Below are 20,402 nucleotides of genomic sequence, written 5' to 3' on the forward strand. Positions count from 1 at the left end.
CAGTTAAAAATGACCAAGATCCGGGCTGGGCATATGGCCTAGTGGCAAGAGTGCTTGCCTCGTATACATGAGGCCCTGGGTTCGATTCCCCAGCACCACATATACAGAAAATGGCCAGAAGTGGCGCTGTGGCTCAAGTGGCAGAGTACTAGCCTTGAGCAAAAAAAAAAAAAAAAAAAAAAAAGAAGCCAGGGACAGTGCTCAGCCCCTGAGTCTAGCCCCAGGACTGGCAAAAAAAAAAAAAAAAAAAAAAATGACCAAGATCCAAATGGGTTATTTTTTAATCATATTTATCTGAAAAGAAGTGACAACACTAAAAAGTACATTGAAAATCAGTGTTTTAAACTTTGAAGGTGGGATTTAAATATATTCCACTAACTCGAGATTGCAATACTTTTTTAAACCAAATATTATTTCACTGGTAATTCTGATATAACTTACAGTTATAAAATATCCCAAAAAGGAATACCTACATATCATGGACTATCAAATATAATCTGCATTTTGCAAATCAATGTAAAATTTATCCATCATTTCTATACTTTTTTTAAAATTAGGTTTTAAAGTTAAAGGAATTTAGAATTGAAACTAAATTTGGAAACCTAATGTTTTTCATAAACTTCTCCCCATTCTTTGAAAGTTTTTTTTTTTTTAAGAACACTGGAAGTTACATCACTTTGACAATAAATAAGAAAAAAAAACACTGGAAGTAAGTGATTATGCAAATGTGACTACAACTTTAAGACATTAAAAAACCTCATTAGTTGCCATTTGGCATTTCATTTCAAAAGTAATTTGTCCCACCCTTCCTCACTAGCAAGAGACTAAAATACAAACGTTTCCCCCATAAACATGACGACAGTAATCAGAACACAACAGAGGTTGATGGACAGTGCTTAGGTATTTAAATCAAAGGTAATGCTTCCCCACCCACCAAAGGAAAAATTGCTTTTGATTACCATATTATAAACATCAGATTTGCTGGCCAATATTAGAAGGGTCCAGCAGAATTTTAATTCAGCAACACTTGAGAATGAGTATATATCTACATGGATACATGTATGTATATATATATATTCATTTTTATATAATAGTCAAATATATTTAATAGGCATTCCCCACAAAATTATTTCACACTTAATTGCCAGTTTTAATAAACACTTGTTCACAGATCATCCATTTGTCTTAAATGAAGTTAGGCAATGTCAGATGTTCTGTTATGGTCTCCATCTTCTTCAGAATCATCCTCTGAAGTTTCGAGATCTTCCATATGTGCCTGAAGAGTTCTTGCAAGGTTAATAAACTGGACACATGGGCTTGGTTCATTCGTATTTCCCATCATATCAGAAGAGCTTTGTTCACACAAATGCAGTAACACAACTAGGTAGAGACCAGAACGGATAAATGCATATTCAGCTTGTTCATTTGCACGAGCTCTATGTAGTTCATGGATATCAAAATCCTCCAGGTTAAGCTGCAACTTTTCTTTACAGAGTTCACAGGTGGTTGCAGCCTCTAATGAAGAACCAGAGTTGATTTGGGCCTGGGACCACTTTTTCACACACTCTCGGTGGACATACTGCCAACTCCCTGTGCACTTGCATGGCTCTATCAGCAAATTAGATGCTGCTGCCGTTTGACAGATTCTACATACGTCACCTTCTTCCTCTTCAGAATCCTCTAAAAGGAGGCTCTCTTTTATTTTCTGCAGTCTTTCTGGATCTCCTGAAGGTGCACTTTTACCTTTACCACCTTCTCCATCAGCTGAATTCCAAGCTGAAGGAATAATATCTACGGTGATCATGACATTGTCGGCCAAATTACTTCCAAGGGCTGGAGGGACAGGAAATCGGAACAAGGAACCAGGAAGAATTCCTGTTATTCCTGTATTTCTCCCACCATGAGGCAAATCTGATGTGGAACCACCTAGACAGGCATCATTTGATGCTCCAGACGGTTGTGGTCTGTTGGCAGCAGCACCAGGTGGACCACTTGGTGTTTCAAGGTGAACTATTGCATTTGCTCCTCTTCTGAAAATATGAGATCCAGATGGCATAGCAGAGGTAGGTATCCTTGAAGATTCATCTCTTCCCTCTCGTCTCCTTCTAGAGAATCAAGGTGTGCATCTATTTCTAAGTGAGGAAGATAACCATGGTCCTGTATTTCTTCCTTCAGATTCTTGGCTGAAGCTTTCTGAATCTGGCTCCGAGCTATGATTTTGGCTAAGAGAGGACAAACCCCATCTTCGCCTAAGAAAGCGAAATCCCTGAGAAGCTTCAGATGCCCTATTATCATTTGCTTCAGAAGCGGATGCTGCATTACTCCGAGACTGTGAAGACGTCAAGATTCTTGGAGAAATGTAAGAATTTTCAGAACTCAATGATCTTGCATTCAAGGAATCCTGACTAGATCTTCTGGGGGGAAAAAAACGTAGATGACATGCTAGAAGCTATACGTGATGGCAGTCTCCTCGTTGTACGCCTACCACCACACAGATATGCTAATATTTGATGTGCTTATCAACAGAAGACACTTCAAATAGTTCCAATAGGGCCAAATGGCAGAAATGCATAAAAGGACATACACAACAGGGCAAGTGGGTTGCCCGAGCGCATGTAAGGTTCAAGCATGTTGTTGTGGAGGGCACTGAGATCCAGCTGCACGTGTTTATAGTCTAGGTAGATCACACGGGGTAGCGTGCGCAGCTGTCTTCCAGTGACGCCAGCTCAGGGTCTGAGTGCAAACAGCTCTGTTGTCCTTTGTCTGCTGCTACAGATGATGGATGTTCCAGCTTCAGAGAGCAAACACGGCCTTCCTCCACTTCCTGTTCTACTGGAGACCTCAAGGGCTGACGGCGCTGAGTGAGGTCATTGCTTTCACCCGGTCGATGACTCCAATGGAGTCTTCCGAAGCATGCTCGCAAGTACACACAGACAGAAATCCTACTTATCAGCTATCAGAATACCCCTCAGCCCAGGCAAGCGGATGCTTACACTTACTTAACCTTTGTAGGTTTGAAAACTCCTGATGGCAAATAATTAATATCATCTATTACTTACATAAGGTACATATGTGCAGATGTAATTCCAGCTATGTTGGAGGTGATGTCAGAAGAGATAAAACTTGAAGGCCTGTCTTCACAAAGTTACTAAGACACCATCTCAAAAACAAAATGAAGACAAAAGGGCCAGGGCCCTAACTCAAGTGATGGAGCAGCAAGGAGCAAGAAGGAATCCCTAGGTTCAATTCTTAGGACTGAAGTACACATATATTTGCCAAATATACTAAATATGTCAATAACCTTATTACTTAAAGAGCTCTTATAAATTCGTTTTCAAGTCAGTACTCTACAAAGACCATGATCAGGTCTTTCATAGCAGAAAGACATTTAAGAAGTATATGTAGTTGTTCAAACTTGCTAGAAGTTAATAAGACATAACTATAAGCAAAACATGCCATTTTTGCCTATATGGTTTGTTTTTACAAATATCACTTAAATGCATTCTCGCAACACCCTGGAGCATTTTCCTATTCATTCTACAAACGAAAAGCCTAACACTCAGGGAGTAGCAAGTGAAATCAAACGCAACAAACACCACATGGCATCTCGGTGCACAAGAGCATCTTTGCCTTCCAAATTCTGCTGCATTTCCCATGATCAGAGTTGACTTTCCTTGAAATCAAGTGTTTACCGTCACAAAGTATGCTATGCCCTGAATCACTCGGTGAATACGAAGGATGTGGCGTTTTATTGCCCTGCAAGGCAGAAAGAATTATTATCAAGTTGGTAGAACTGCAGCAAAAACCCAAGGGGATTACAAGGTCATCTTTTTCCTTTCCCCTGATAAAGTTCATGATCTTCGAAATGCCGGTACTGCAGGCCAGAGCCTCCCCCTCTGGTTTAAGTTAATTATCTTCATTTTTATCTGACTGAAGAGCAGACTCCATGAAAATATTCACATGTTAAGGAGTTCGTTTAAATAAAATTCCAGGTGGACTGGAGATGTGACTCAAATGTTAGAGTACCTGCCTGGCAAGCATGAGGCCCCAAGTTCAGTTCCATGTCCTCAGAAAAATAAAAAATTAAAAATAAAATACAAGGAAAAAGGAAGTACAGTTTTGCTGCTGGTGGTGGTGCCAGCATTTGAACTCGGGGCCTCAGGGTTGCCCGGCTGACATTCTACCACACGAGCCACGCCGCCAGCCTTGCCCTGTGCTGGTTATTTTGAAGTTAGAATCCTTTAAATCCTTTCCCAGATTGGCTTCAAACCCCAGTCCTCAGGATTTCATTCTCATGAGTAGGTAGAACTAGAAGCACGCACAACGGGACAGGCACCTGGAAAAATGCAAATTTGCTATAAATTTTATATCTGGCCTTGTACCAGCTCAGGAGAGAGGCAATTATTACAAAATGCCAAGTTCCGTGACATATTTCACATGAAAGCACTTTCTTCTTCATTTCTTGGAGCCACGAAGACACATTACAACAGCCGGAACGTAGGAGAAGGCCACCGTTTGGAACTCCTTTGACTCAACTGCTAAGAATTCCATTTCATTTCATAAAATGTAACTTCACCTCAGAAACACAAAACCGCTCTGCTGTGCTAAACCATTATGACAGGACAGCACTATTAATTGGTTTTTGCACTTTGAGTACTTGAATGCACTCTCTTTTCTATTATTTTTCTATTCGATTTTGCTAGAACTACTTAAAGAAAAACCAAGGCATTTGTCCTGATTTGCAGCAGAGTGTAATGTTTTTTTCTTAATATTTTAAAATGTTTGGGCATTCTCTTTACTGGAAATAAACTCAAGCAAACAGCAAATAAAACCCTAAAACTCTTCCAGAATATGTTTTCAGTTGAATGACAATGAACATTTTTAAAAACAGGGATGATCTTATTGATTGATGGGTTAATTATTTGCTGGCCCTGGGGTTTGAACTCTGGGCCCGGTACTTACTGTCCCAAGCCTCGCTAGGTCTGGTGTCAGCCTGGGGCAGGAGGGGTGCGGGCCACAGGGGCCAACATCACCACGCCTTCCTCCGGCTGCCTTCTAGCTGTGTCATCTGCTCATGGCAACTTTGCTTCCCGAAGCTGAATTTCCTCACCTGTGAGATACCAGCAGCTGCCCGAGTGCAGACTTCTCAGTGTTCAACGGGACGGCTGGGCCCGCAGGGCCGGGGCCTGGCCTCCCAGCTACGCAGGAGGCTGAGACCTGAGGAGCACGGCCCAAAGCCGGCCTGGCCAGGAAAAGTCCAGCAAACACCCATCTCCAATTAACTAGCAAAAATCCAGAAGTGGACCTGTGCCCAAGTGGTAGCGCACTAGCCGTGAGCACCAAAGCTCAAGGACAGTGCTTGGGCCCTGAGTTCAAGTCTCACAACTGGCACACACGGAAAGAGTTCCACGGGGGAATTCAGAAGAGTTCCGGTCTGGTTCTTGGCTCGCAAGCACTATTAAGTCATCGTCAGTTTCCCTTTCTCTCCACCCCCCTGGCTCTCATCTGCCCCAGCCTTGCCCTTGGCGTGTCCTGGGGGCCTGCCCCTCCTCCTGCCCAGGAAGGCCCTGCCCTTCTCCAGCTCCCTCGGGGCTTGCCTCCCCAGTGTGAGCCATTGTAGTCATCAGAGACGGCCAGGTGGCCACTGGGGAGCCAGGGCCCCACGGCAGGGCTGAGTCCATCTCACGCTGTGCCCTTCGCTCCGGGAACAGACTTGCCTCTCAGCTTCCCCCGAGAGGGCTTTCAGCTAAACTCCAGCTCCGATTGACGACGCCCCTGGGCGTGAAGCGGGGTTCGGGGCAGGGCAGGCTGTTAATCCCACGCGTGAGGACTAAGCAGCTTTGACAGCTCAGCAATTGACCGCGACGCCAACCCCAGCATGGGAAAAGAACCAGCAAAGAGCAGTAGCTCAGAAGAAGTCAAGACACGGATGCTTAACTCAAGGGAACCACAGGGCTATAGTTTGCCCAAACTAGGCTGAGGTGTTCTTTTTTTTTTTTTAATTTTAAATAACGTATCCTAGTTGGTCAGAATAGAATATTCAACACCATTTCTTTCCCATCCATCATTTCTGAAGTATTACTGACAAAAGTGACAGCATTAATGGCAAGACCTACAATTTCAAATGCCACATGAGGGCCTTAAAAGCCCCGTACTAGAAAGGAGGCATTTAGGAGTTTTGTTCCAATGCTGCAAATAAAGATAACTCAGTCCAAACAGCTTAGTGGTCACGGAGCAAAGGAGAATGGCTTGGTTGAACTGAGGGATGACTTCAGACTTCAATGCTAGACTTAGGGATTTTTCTCCTACGTTGTAATGAACTTCACATGGGTTATAAATATCAGGTCTATTGGAAAACATGACTACAGGATAAATGACTTCATCTTTGGTGTCCTACTGTAAATATGTTTATTAATAAATAAAAGTACTTATCTACGGAACACCAATTTGCAAAATACTAGTCTTCAACTGCCAAACTCGCTGTACATCACAGCAGAGGAATTACTTGATTGATAGACCTGCATTTTCAATAAAGATTGACGCTGGTTATGAACCCAGGTCCCATCACACAGATGGTTGAGGAGCCTTTCCTAAAATAAACGCAAGATCAGTGCCGGGGTGGCCAGGGCCTTCCTGAAGTCACAAGGCTGACTTGCTGTCTGTAGCATGTGGGCCGGGAGGAAATGGAAGCTGGAACTAGAAGCTGCTTCTTTGTTTTACACGTGTTGAACGGGGCAGGTGCTTTCTAGACACTTCCGTAGTTCAAAATCACACTGCCAGACTTCTAACGGCGCCACGTGCTTTGTGTCATCCTTCAGCTAAGAAGGATCTCCCGAGTCTTTGGCGGACATGCTTCTGATATCTTACTCCTATGTTCACCATGCACAGTGGTTTTGTTTTCTGTTTTGTGGCCGCAGTTTGACGGAGTACCACGCCCACGACGGTCAGGATTGGTCATCCACGCCATCTGCAGGAACGCTTGGGCGGGATCAGCCCAAAGCATTGGAATGAAACACGCCTTTGCTCCGAGTCTGTGAACGGCGTATCCGGTGAGAGTGGAAGCGTGCGAAGGCGCGGGGCAGGCCCCGTTGCTCCGGCCGGGCCGTCGGGGCCCCGGGCGGTCAGAACGGACCGCGAGGCCGCAGACGCTGACTGCCGCAGGCTTGGCTTTCCCTTCCCGACGGGCATCCCGGGGTAGCACACGAGCCACGGCAAACAGAAGGAAGAGAACCTTCCCCGAAGAACAATCTGCCGTCTCCTTCCGTCCGCCACGAGGACATGCTGTAGGGTGCAGCGGATTGTTAACGGGGTACTGCGTTAGGAGGGGTTCTGGGACGATCGTCCTAGTCCCACCCCATATTCACAAACAGGAGTTCAACTCTCCCCACAGGCAATGCACCCCTCCTTCCATCCGTCCATCCGTCCATCCGTCCATCCCATCATCCGTCCATCCGTCCATCCGTCCATCCCATCGTCCGTCCGTCTGTCTGTCTGGATATCTATTATCTGTGTATGAAAATCTGTCTCTCTTAAGAATCTGTAATGCCCATTGAGCGAAATACTATTGTATTTAAGAAAAAAAGAGAAAACTTGAAGCCTAATATTTATTTTATCATTAGTTAAAGCATTCTTTCTATAGGAGAAAAAAAAAACCCATCTATTTCCTTCCTGTAAGAAGATGGCAGACAGTGCTCTTGTTCTGAGTTTTCATTCTGGATCTTTCTAGCACAGGAGCATACACAGCATTTTCCCAGGAGTTGTACCACCAATCATTTCTACTACAGTTACTAACAAAGGTGACAGCATTAATGATAAGACCTGAAATGTGACAGTAAGAGATCAGCTTTATAATGTTATAATAGGTGTTATAATAAATGAGGCCAGTGGTTAACCAACTGTCACGCTAGTTCTGGTCTCTTATTTCTAGCTGAAGTTGTAAGTTCATCTACTGTTATATATTCCCATATCTACAGGTAATACAAGTGTGTGGAAAGGCGGGATATTGTGCAAACAAATATGTTCTTTCTGTATGAAAACTGGAATGTATTTTTCTTACTCTAAGAAATTATTGCTCCTCCTTCTTTTTCCTTTTCTTCTCCTCTTCATCCTCCTCCTCTTTTTTCTTCTTCCCTTCTTTCTTGTTCTCTTATCTTCCTCTTCCTTTCTCTTCCTTATCTCTTCCTTTCTTTTCTCCTCTTCTTCCTCCGCTTCCTCCTTTTTCCCTTTCTTTAATTTGCTAAGTGATTTGGATTTTCATCTCTGTACACAGAATTTTCTGAGTTCTGCATCTACCAGCGCCCACATCTACTACCCTGCATATATACAGTTTCAACACATATGCACTGAGAGGCCAAGCCACAGAAACTCTATGGGGCAAACAACCCTTCTCACCATCCTTGTTCTGGGGCTGGAGCCCAGATCGCATGCACACCAAGCAAGCCACCTACTCCTGAGCTAAATCTGTTTTAATTCCTCTTGCTTTTCTCTTCCTTTTTAAAAATAACTATTTGAATACAACTACATTTCTCAAATTAAGTAAACATTGAGTTATCTTTCTTGCTACCATTCTATCTGTTATGTGCTATTTGGATCTGTCTTTTTTTTCTGATCCTATTAACATTGATTAGCATTTGATATTATCTCCTTTTATTAAAAATTAACATTTGTATTCAATGTAGTGGCCTTAAGCACTGCTCTATTCTTTCGATCATTTTGTTATTCAAATGGAGTCAGTGTACACTGCTAGTTCTTTCATAACACAGTCTTATCATTCATGAGTTTCCTAATTCATATTGAAGTTGGATGATCAATGTATTTTACTGAGGTTTGCTTGATAAATCTGCATTTCCTCCATAAATGAATGATCCTTAAGCTTTTGTGGCAGGCATTGTGGATTGTCTTATCTATTCCCTCCTTCCATCTTGCCAACAAAATTTCAGTATCATTTGGAGTAACAACAAACACAGCTAAGTGTTCATTTTTGCAACCTTTGCAGATGCAAGTAGTCTCATAAAAGATTGGACATACAACTCGATGGGCCTCTCCCTCGCCACTCTCTCAAATATAGACATCTTCAGCCAATTCTGCCTCCTTTGTCTGTGAAGCTTCAAGCTTGAAAACAAATGCTAACAGGAAAAATGTCGATGAAGCATGACACTGGGGCCTTACAATTTGGCCCTAGTGAGAACTGGACACTGTATTCACTGGGGAAAAGCAACTATTCGATTCTTATTTTGTATCATCATGGACTAGGAAAAGCAAGATGGAGGCAGGAGTCAGTTAAAATTCAGCCAACAGGCAAATGATCTATAAAAAAGAAAACTGCACGCTATATGAAAACTGGAATGTACTTGTCTTGCTTTAAGAAATTATTGCTCCTCCTCCTACCTTTTCTTTTCTTCTTCCTCCTCCTCCTGTTCTTTTTTCTCCCCTCGGGTTTCAACTTCGATTCTTACAGTAGGAAAAAGCTAAAGCCTGAAAATCAATTAATTTTCTTGGACTCATCAGGGTTCGGCTGAGGAGAAACACCATCAGAGATAAAGGTATTGCCAGGGGCAAGAGGGTATCAGCTAAGTGCTAGCAGCCACACTTGTATGGTGAACTTGGTGAGTTACTGGAGGCTGAGTGCGGTTTGGCATGAGATTCAGAAAGTTCTAGGGCTATAGTCTTACATAGACCCGAGGCCTTCGTGCGTTTTACCTCAACAACTTGACAGATTCACCAATCTTCCGAGCAGGGAGAAAGTAAAAAGTATCCTTTGTGAAGCACACATAGAGAATCGTGTAAAACAAAGATCGAGCTCCGGAGGACACTCTGTCAGGCCCTCATCCGTGTGGGGAAGGGCTCTCTCCTCCCCCTCTCTCCAGGAGTATCTCTCCACCTTGTACAGGGCCCCACCCCTGACACAGGCCCACTGGAAACCTGAAACTCACCTGTAAGGCAAGGAATGCTAAGCCTTCTCCTGCCCGCGCCGCACAGCTCGAGAGAGCGGTTCCAAACTCAAGGATCCACGGGGCAGATTCTACAGAGAGGATTTCAAAGTCCTGGGAACAAGAGGAGAGAAAAGAATTACCAACCAAACCAAACAAAATAAGGACAGTGAGTAATTTGAAGTCCCTGCCACTTACAGCGACAACAAGCAATATAAAGAGCCCAGCTCCAAGACAGACCATCTTAAAACTTTGCCCTATTGCTGGGCATGGTGACATTTCCTATAATGGCAGACTGAACAATCAGAAGCAGGAAGATCATGGATCTGATGTCAACCAGAGATACACAGAGAGGCCATGACTGAAACACGAAACACAGACCAAAATATCTTTACACTATGTCACCCAGTTCCTGTTGCTTTATAGAGCATGCCTGGTTTTCAATAAAAAATAAAATAAAATAAAATAAAAAACAATGTAAGACTTGATGAAAGTTCAGAAAAAAACAATCTGAGAAGATAAAACACATTCTAATTATACTTACTGATTTTCAAAGCATCATACAGGAGATTTGAAAATAACTATGACTCTTTCCTGAAACGTAATTGAAAAAAAAAAAAAAACTAGGCAAAACACAAGCAGATGAGTGTTCCTTACAGAGAGCCGGAAACTTACAGTGAGTCATGAGAAGATGCTAGCAGTGGAATCTGTAGGGGAGCTGAAGAGTGCCTGCAAAGGCATCATCAGTAGACTGGACAGAGATGCGGAAAGGATCAGTGAGCTTGGACACAAGTCCGTGGTCCGAACTGAGTGGGGAAGAAACTTCAAAAGTAAAGGGAACACTGCAAAAAGAATAGCATATGCTTAAGAATAAATAAACAGTTTTCTCAAATAAAGGCTAATAAGAAGGCCAGAATCATCTTGCAAGAAATGTGCAAGACCACATAGATAATTACGTGGATGGATATGAAGTAGGAGAGGACACTGGAGAATACATGAAGTGACAGGATATTTATTCAGGCTATTTTCCCACCCTTACTTCTTGGTTTATCTGTGTGAGAACAAGTCTGAATATGTATCTCAGTATGGCCTCAAAAGCTGGTCCACCTGGAGGTTGGGATTATAGCATGTACCACCATAGGCGGTATTTCTCCCTTTTAATTTGTTGAGGATTTTGTGTTCCTTTGTTTGTTTAGGTTGCTTTAGGCAGCCACGTTGCCTGAGATTCTTATATAATCTGGATAATAATCTCTTCTTGAATATGAAAAAATTTATAGATATAGTTCACAGACTGGAGGTTGTTTCTTAACTCTACTGGCTGATTAAGTTGTAGTGGGATACAAATAACATAGCATGTACAATCTCCACCATTTTTAAGGATGTAGTTCAGTAGCACTAAATTCCAACAATGCGACACATTGCACTTAATCTATCTACAAATAGATTTTCCTTTCTCATCCCACAAAACTATACTCATTAGACACTATTCTAGAACAATAGAAGGGATGACATTGATCAAGATGCATTGTACTCACAGGCTGATGCTTTGAATCAAAACCTTTTGTACCGTTTCTTAATTTTTAAAAAATCAACAAAATTCTATGGCAAAAAAAACTAAATAAGAAAAACTATACACAAGTCTTCCATACAATAAAGGGAACAAAAGTGTCCATTGTGAATCCTTTCTGTAGAGAAAAAAATTGTTTTTAATTTATCTTCCCATAACTAGGAACAGTATCACTTTTCAAGTTTTTACAAGCTACCTAATTAATCAATCATGATTAGGACACTGAAACATCTCCTCATAAAGAAGACCACATCTTATTCATCTTTATTTCTTTCATGGCGCCTAGCTAACTACTTTGCATAAATGGACACTTAAGGAAAGAAATTAAATATCTGAGAAAAACACCTCTGAAAAATTAATAGAATATCTTTTCATTCAGGCAGAGCTTTGTCCTTTGTTGAGATCAATTTCAATTTCAGCTATGAAAGAAATTCCTTAATTGCTCAGATTGCAATTTTAAAAATGTAGTTTGCTTGGCTTTTCTGTATAAGGGTACCTATCTTCCTCTTTCAAGTGACACAAGCACAAAAGTTATTCCATTAGAAATGTGTGAAAGATGTCTGATTTTGAACATACAAAAAGGAATATGCTTTAAGCACGGCGAATTGTATGAATGTTTTCAGCTGTGTGGGGGAGTGCTGGGGAAAGGCTGCGTGGTGGGCAGGCGTTAGGGCGCAGTCTACTTCAAAGTATGTCTATTGAAACTCTCAGCCAAGGGTTTCCTCGCTCCGGGGTTGGCAGCCTACTCCTAAGAGATCTTCAATGCTGCACAACGTAGCTATGGGTGACGAACGCCATGACAGCGTGGTGAATTCCCCGCGAACACCTCTCGGGACGTTTCACTCATCGAGTGGACAAACGTTTTGTAATCCCGTGGACGTGGTGAGAGGAAAGCAGAACGCGCACGTGAGCCCCACGCGGGAAATGAATGGAGAGGAAAAGGAGAGCATGTCCCGTGCTCGAGTCACAGACCCTCTGTGTTTGCTGAGGAACGTCCCGGGGGGGCGGGGGGGGGCAGGTAAAAGCCCCTTCAGACCTGCCCCATCCACCTGCTGGGCTTCTGTGTCTCATATTCCGGAGTCTGTGCACGAGAGGCGTGGGGTCGTTCAAATGTTATTCCTCAAAGAGAAGAAAAGGGCTTTCTGCCCACACATCAGGAAAAAAGAACGAGGGAGGAGGGAAGCCTTCCTTGTGAGCTTCCTCACTTGAGAATTCTGCCCTGCTTCGGAGCCTTGTGGTGGGGTTCGATCCCTGCTATCCCAGGGGCTCGGCGGGAGAGCTTTCCTCCGCCACGCCACGCTGGTTTCAGCTTCTCCCAGGGCTCTAGGGAGCACGCCCAGAGCCGTGGGGGAACAGCCCACGGACATCGCGAAGCAGCGAGGGCAGTCTGGAAGGAAGACAAGGCACGGCCAAAGCAATGCTCTTCCTTTTCTAAATTAAGGGCGCACAACCCGTCCTTGCCTCTGAAGAGGGTCCCGTTAGGTCCAGATCTCCAGGTGAACACAAACATTTCTAAAACATTGATTCCCATGGCCTTACTTTTTGATCGTCGCTCACTTTCGCTCTCACTTCTTTGTGTTTAACACAGAGCTTCCTGTTCATACACCCAAACGGTGCTGGGGTGAAGAGGAGCTCCCCGTTCTTTTTTGTTGTCGTTGTTGGTTGTGTAGGGCTTGAACTCTGAGCATGGGTGCTGTCCCTGGGCTCTTCAACTCAGGGCTAGTGCTCTACCACTTGAGCCACAGCTCCACTTCCCGTTTTCTGGTGGTTAATTGGAGATAAGATTCTCACAGACCTTTGTGCCCAGGCCGGCTTTGAACCCTGATCCTCAGATCTCAGCCTCCTGAGCAGCTAGGATTACGGATGGGAGCCCTGCGCCCTGCCGAGCTTCCTATTCTTAGTAATTAATTTGCAATAGACAGCTTCCATATCTAGTCTGCTCCAAAAGAACCGACCATTTATTAAACTTGTGGTAAACTGAGATAATATTCCAGGACTATTATTTTTCCCAGACCAAACTCGAGAAGGCAAACAGAGCCAATAGATTCCCACCTCATTGGTGATTAAAATGTCAAGGAAATTTCCTAGGATAAAAGGTTGCTTGGGCTTGTAGATTTAGCAAACAGAAGGAACACGGGCGGCATCCTCCCGGCGATTAATATCATAGATCCATCCATCATCAGCTAAGCTCTGGATTAGGGGTCTGGGACTCTGGTTTTATTTTCAATTACGAGGTACCTGTGTAAGTGTCTATTCCTGAACTGGGGGCCCAGGGACTTGTACAGGATGAACCTCTTGTGTCCTCACCGCGAGACAAGCTCAGCATCATTTATCACTCGCTGTCCTAAGCCTCCGGGGACTGCTGGGTCAATGGCTGAAGACTTTCAAAGTACTTTTTTTTCCCTAAATTGTAATTATGTGGCTTTATAATTTTCTGAAAAAGATAAAGTGCTGTGGTTCATATAAAAGCAATTACAGCAGCCTTCACCAGAGATTCTTTGCCTTCTGTTTTGGCTTGCCTTCAGTCTCATTACGACCAAGGAGCTCCAGTTTCCTTGTGTCGATAACAAAATATAATACTCTCCATTTCCAGAACATTCCTGCGTATTGTGTACGCGTTATCTTTACGGCCGCCTTTCTGTGTCGTGTTGAGCCCTGTTTTGTACACAGAGACTGACGCGCCACGCCACCTAAGCAGAAGGCCGGAAGGCTGTGCGCCCTCCATCGCCGTGAGCCGGCAGGACCCAGGCACAGGCAGGACCCGATCCCCCTCGCCCCTGTGCCGCGGCCGCCGCGTCGCACAGGACAATCCAAACACAGCCCCTGCCAGGCCTCCCAAGTCCTCCCCGAATAGTAAGGGGACGTTGTTGCTCCCCAAGGCCGACCGGCAACCCCGCTTGGTCCCGTTGATAAATACCGCACCCAGCAGCTTCACAGCCCACGCTCCTCCCTGGTTCCAGCCGGAGGAAGGACCGAGGCCCTCCGGGGCTTTCCTTCCAGCCGCCAGCAGCGAGAGAAAAGCTTCTGCAGGAAACAGGAAGGGTGCGGTCTACCACTCAGGCCACGGACTTCTGTGGCCACGCCCAGGGTCGATCTTCATTCGTGCGCGCAGCTCCGCGGTGCACCTGCTAAGCCAGCGAGCTGCCCGACGTCGCCAGCGCTGTCTGTGGTGCGTCAGGGCTCACGTCTGAGCAAAGACGTGGCGACGGTGGAAGGCTCTCGAGAGACTTCTTACCGCGCGACCTCACGCAGGACGCCGCTCACTCGGAACGCCGGGCCACCTCTGATGCGCGGGCTGATCTCTCACGCGGTGCGGGCATGGCCCTGTGGCGGTGCGCGCATGTGAACTCTCCCTGGCCATTTCAAGCAGGCCTGGCCGACCTGTGACCCGCGTGCCGCCCTCACCTGAGTTCTGTGCCCGGCTGTGGTATCGGTGCCTCTTGTTTTGGATTTGTGCTCACGCGTTCACATCAGGACAAGAGTGTCTGTCCCAGAGACACACGAGTGTGTCCCGCCACAGGAATGGGAAATGTGGACCAGGGCTGGGCTTTCACCGTGTGTCTTCCTTGCATTGAAATTTCTTTTGAACTGGAGGTTATTCCATCAGAACGCAGACTTTGTGCAGAAAGTGTCGATCCGTTTATTACCGTGCTCACCCCGAAGTCTCTGGGCCCGTCCGTTTAAAAACACTGCCGAAGCGGCACGGATCTGTGGCCTGCTTGTGGTACTCGTCTAAGTTAAATGTGGCCCAAATGTTACGTTATTTGGGAGGTGAACTGGAACGGCGTCCCTCCAGATTCTGGCGGGGCTCGTTTGTGTTCGCGCAGCCTTGTGGTGAGGCGTTGTGAGCCTCTCGATGTCTAATCCACCCCCAAACTGACCGCCCTGGTGAGGGTTCCGTCCCGTCGTAAGTGGGCGTGAGTGTCTATCAAGGCACAGTTCGGGCGAGTCTGTGTTTGAGTTCCACAAATTGCTTAAATGCTCTACAAGTTCAAGGAAAATTAGAATTCATGCAAAAATTACTAACATTTTTTTTTCCACTCTTAACATTGAGACGTCCTGGATTTTGAGTGCACGTGATGATCTGGCTAGACAGAGATCATGATAACATAGTTATTCCGCTGTTTCCTGCCATAATTATTTCATCCGGAGTTGCGTGCAATTCCATTTTTACTGTGGCACTGTTCATAACAGGAACGAATCAGACTAGGTGTCCATCAACAAGTGTATGTGCATACACGGGTGTCCTATTTAGTCACAAAGAAGAAAGAAATGGAGTTTACCAAGTATACACTGGCAGCAGGTAAACTGTAAGGTCATGTAAGGTCATCGTGTTACGCAAAATAAGCCAGGGGCAGCCAAACACGAGCCACATGTTCTGTCTCAGATACAGTAACGCAAGATAACTTGAAAGTGGAACTATGGCCACCCAAATGGGGGTGCCGTGCTGGGGTCAGGGTGTAGGGAGAAGAGTGGGACCACACAAGCCGCGAATGATGAGCGCAGGCATGAGGCTGTTACAGCGATCCCACTAGTTTGTGCAATCACTATGTTAACAGTAATAAGAAGAAAGAACATGGAAAAGAAACAAACACATTTCTAGAGATGAGACTACCCACAATGCAGTCTGAACGTTGAACATCATTACTTTTAACCTAGTTTTCTGCACCTTCTTTCCATTAAAACCGTGATTTTTTTCCCTCTCCCTAACCACAGCCTCCCTTGAATAAAATCCCGTCTCCCGGGTCCATTTCTTGATGTGATAGATGAGAAGTTATACCTACACAATCAAGGCACCCAAGTCAATGCTCTCGCTGAAGTTTTGAAGATCTTATTGTGGGTGTTGGAAGCTGAGTCTAAATTATTCCCTTCTCTTTTCATTTTTGCTACAATAAATCCTAATTTCTGCCCGCAGTCCACCAAGTATAAAATGATTGATCGAATGCTGATTAAAGGAAAGGTCATGCACCAACAAAACAAAACAAAACAAGGAGAAAAAAAGACATAAGTGTGGCTGAATTTTCCCCCAGTCTTTTTCTCCCCTTGGCTTCGTGTGGGTAGACGAAAACAAAGAAAATAACCTCAAAAACAATATGTCAGTGATAACCGGAAAAAGCAGCTGAGCAAGAAGACGAGGAAGCAAACGCTCCTCCACTTCACCATCGTTGCCACGGGATTTCCAGGGCTCTCCACTCGGTGCGGGGCAGGTGAGAGGGGAGGAAAGGCCGAGAGAGGGGGGCACGGGAAGCTGGCTCTGTCCCAGGACGTGGCTCGTGGGGCACGGCCGATGGCTGCCCCGCTGTCCTCCTCTGCTCGGAGAGCGCGGGACGTCCCTCCCAAGGCTGCTGGTGTGTTTTGGTTGTTGCCCGGCTGGTCTCACGCGCACGGCCTCACGCGATCCCCCGCCTCAGCCTCGCGAGTCCGTGGGCCCTGGGTGTGCACAATCCCGTCAGGCTCCAAGCCCTGCTCCGCACGGTGGCACGGCAGAGGGGGACGCTCGCGCCCGCTGACACACGTGCCCCTTCGCCTCTACCTCCTGCCCCTGGAGCCGCCAAACGAAAGCCACGGCTCGTGGCTGTCTAATCTCCTAAGAGCTGATGGCGTCCGTGACAGGCCCGCCATCGGTCCTTGCTCATGCCGGACAGGCGTGTCGCCCGGCAGAAGACACGTATGCTTGATGAAGATGGCAGCCGAGGGAGCGCACGCTGCAGGGACCCCCCTCCTCACCCCGACTTCTCCCCCGCCTCCATCACAGTGCTGGAAACCGCTCACGGCCGCCGCGGGGGGGCGAGGGTGGAAGGGCTGAAGTGGCGGGGACACGCGTGCAACACCCCGCGCCCAACCCTGGCGGAGCGCCGGCGTCGGCAGGCGGGCTTCCCCGAGCTCCCGTGGAGGACACGCCTCGCTCCGACGGGATTGTGAATCCCACGCCTTAGGAGATAACTCCGTGGGAGCCTGGTCAATTTCTTCACGCGCGATGGCGCCAACAGCCGGTTCGGAAGGCCCGTGTCTCGCTCCACGTGCCACGGGGGTGGCGGAGCGCGCGGGCCCGGCGCTCTTTCCCGGCCCCTGTCAGCCAAGGTCGCCATCTCTGGTGTCTATTCGTGGCCCGCGATGGATTTCCATTACCGCCATGGCGAAGGAGAGACCACCGCGCGCTCCTACCACGTGTCGGGGGATGGACATCTGGGCGGTTTCGTTTCTGGGCCACAGTGACCACCATGCGCGTCTTTGGCAGCGTCTCTTCAACGCGTTGAATTCCTGTGGATATGAACCCACAAGCGGTGTGGCCGGGTCATAGGCTGAGCCCGCTTTTAACTTTCTGTCACAGCTGTATGAATTGACAGGCTCACCCACGAGAGAAGAGCGCCTTCGGTTGTCTGTCCGTAGTCTTCCGTTCTCCCTGTGGCTTTGAATCGCATTTCCCCGATAACCAGCGATGCCCCGCGATTTCTCATCTAGGAGCTGGACCTGTTGCGTCTATTCTTTCAGAATGTCTGTTTGGTCTGTTGCCCGTTTGAATGGGGGCCGTTTGGGGTTTTGTTGTGTTGTGGTTTTTGTTGTTGAGTGTTGTTACTCTTTGTATATTCTGGACATCAGAATCGATATCCCTTGACAGACATACAGTTGGTGGATCTCCCCTTCCCTTCTGTAGTCTGCATCAAGCTCTCGATTGTTTTCTTTGCCGCACAGAAGCATTTTGGTTTGATGTCATTGCATCATTCATTCTTTTCCTGGGCCTTTTTATTTTCTGGTTTTGTTTTTAATCAAACAGTCCTTGCACATCCCAGTGGTGTTGACCTGTCTCCTCTGTATTTGACCGTGGTGGTTTGGAGGCTTCGGGTCTCACACTTGAAGGCTTTCATCCAGCCCGCGTGGATGTTCATCCCCGTGGGAGCGAGGGCTTGAGGGGCAGCGCCGCGCGTGTGCAGACGCAGGCTTCCCACCACGCTTTATGGAACTCGCTCGCCCTTCTGCCCTTGGTCAAAACCCAGAAGGTGCCAGAGGTGTGCGTTTACTTCTACTTGGCTTCGTTGTTGAGGAATCCGCATCGGTGCCAGGCTCCTGTTGCTTTGATTGCTCTCCCTCGTGTGATCCTTTGAAGTCCAGTCGTGCCTTCTGAGTTGATGCTTTGATAAAGATCGCTTCTGCTATTTGGGATTCTTTCAGTATTCTGTTTTATTTTTTATTTTTTGAATTTCATTTCTGCTTCTTTGAAGAATGTCATGGGCATTTGACGATCATTCCAGCGAGCATGCACGTTGATCTGGGTATTATGGATATTTTAATTATACTGATTTTTATGAACAAAGGATCGATGTTCTCTCTTGACTCTAAGGATTGCAATGTGCGGCACAGGCCATCGGAGCATGAGCTATGCCACGTCACCGCGGATGGGTAAATTTGGGACATAGAAACAAACTTGCACAAGAGCAGAGGCGAGACAGAACTTCTCTTTTTGCGTATGAAGCAAGCTCTCTTCCCATGAAAGGGGCCTTCCTGCCCATACCGTGGTCCAAGGCGTCCAGCCTCCAGAACTGGGCGACCCCAGAAGCCCCCTGGAAGCACCCTACCTGCCAGAGCTGTCTTAGGGAAGCCCTGGCAAATAAGTACAGACCCCAAACCAGAGATGGGCAAAAGAAAGAACAGATGCATTTAAAAGTATTTATACAAGCACTTAGTAAATAGCTCCAAGTCTTTAAATTAATGGATAATTTTAAATGCATATTTAACACAATTTCCTTTTTCAAAAGAAAGTAGGCAATTAAAATGCTAATACTGAGTGTTTCTGGGTATACACTGTGGCGAAAACAGCATTTGCAATATCAATCATGATATTTAAAATTGTTCAGTTAGACTATTTTCCATTTCCCTAAATACCTTTTAAGAAAATAAGCAAGTCACAACGTACCTCACAATGCTTGTAAGAGCAAATAATCCAAAAACTGTGAATTTCCATAAGCAAACGATGTTAATGAAATGTCGTTAAGGAAAAAAAATACTTTTACTACTACTGGGATAAAGTTACTAATTGAAAAAAAAAGAAAGCTGGCGATTTTGTCTGAATTCCTGCCTGTAAGCTTGACTTTAGGGCATTTCCGTTCAGGGAAGCTCGTGGGTTGCTTTGATGAGCTCCCAGTGGCTCTGTCCACATACACGGTGGACTTCACCGGTAAGAAAGCCACGGCTCCGCGGTGGACGCCTACCGGGGAACCGCTGCCGCCAGGAAGCCACGGAGAATGACCAGCGCGAGCACTGGCTTCCTGCCGCTGCCAGAACAAGAGTCCCCCGCGGGGCATTTGGAGTCTCCAGGTTCACCTCCTCACAGGGTGGGCGCAGGTGGGCACAGGGCTCCGTGGCTGTGGCTCCGCGGGCTGCGGCGGCTGGGCTCCGTCCTGCGTTCTCTCTCATGGCTGCTTCTCTCTGCATCGCTTCTCTCTAGTGAAGCCACTGACTCGATCTAATGACACCGATGAACACGTGCTATTTCCCCCCCGAATCCTGTCAGTCTCTGCAGTTCTAGGTGGACGTAAATGTTGGGAGGCCACCGTGACACCTACATGCAAAGAGAAAACAAGGAGGAAAAGTGGTACTTTGAAAAGATGCGCGCTGCTTGTGTTTGGGATCTGGGAGGAGAGGTTTTCCACATCGATTCAAATGCACACTTTACACCACTGCAGAATGAATGTGTGCCGCGTCGTGAGTCTCTGACTAAGGAGAAGCGAACGCCTCTCGAATGTTTTCTCCAGCTCCCGTTGGAGTGTGATCAGGCGGAACGCTCGTTCTCAGCTATCGCCGGGGCCTGACCTGCCGTCTGGCTGAGGCAGAAGGAGGGCAGACAGGACAGCTCCGCGGCGCGTGGAAGGTCTGGAGACCCGTCGCGGGCCCAGAGCCAGGCTGGCTCT

At 46.4% G+C, this 20,402-nt stretch overlaps 1 protein-coding gene across 1 annotated transcript; it reads right to left on the bottom strand.

Moving 5' to 3' along the window:
- Positions 1-945: 945 nt before the first annotated feature.
- LOC125352442 (E3 ubiquitin-protein ligase MARCHF7-like) lies at positions 946-19,926 on the bottom strand. The gene is given in 7 exon segments (XM_048347533.1): positions 946-2,416; positions 2,418-2,481; positions 7,068-7,281; positions 10,659-10,735; positions 15,153-15,228; positions 17,662-17,757; positions 19,704-19,926. Coding segments are annotated over 7 exon segments (1,971 nt in total). The 3' UTR covers positions 946-1,195.
- Between the last annotated feature and the right edge of the window lie 476 nt (positions 19,927-20,402).

This window comes from Perognathus longimembris, chromosome 6, assembly GCF_023159225.1.
Source record: "Perognathus longimembris pacificus isolate PPM17 chromosome 6, ASM2315922v1, whole genome shotgun sequence".
NCBI lineage: Eukaryota > Metazoa > Chordata > Mammalia > Rodentia > Heteromyidae > Perognathus > Perognathus longimembris.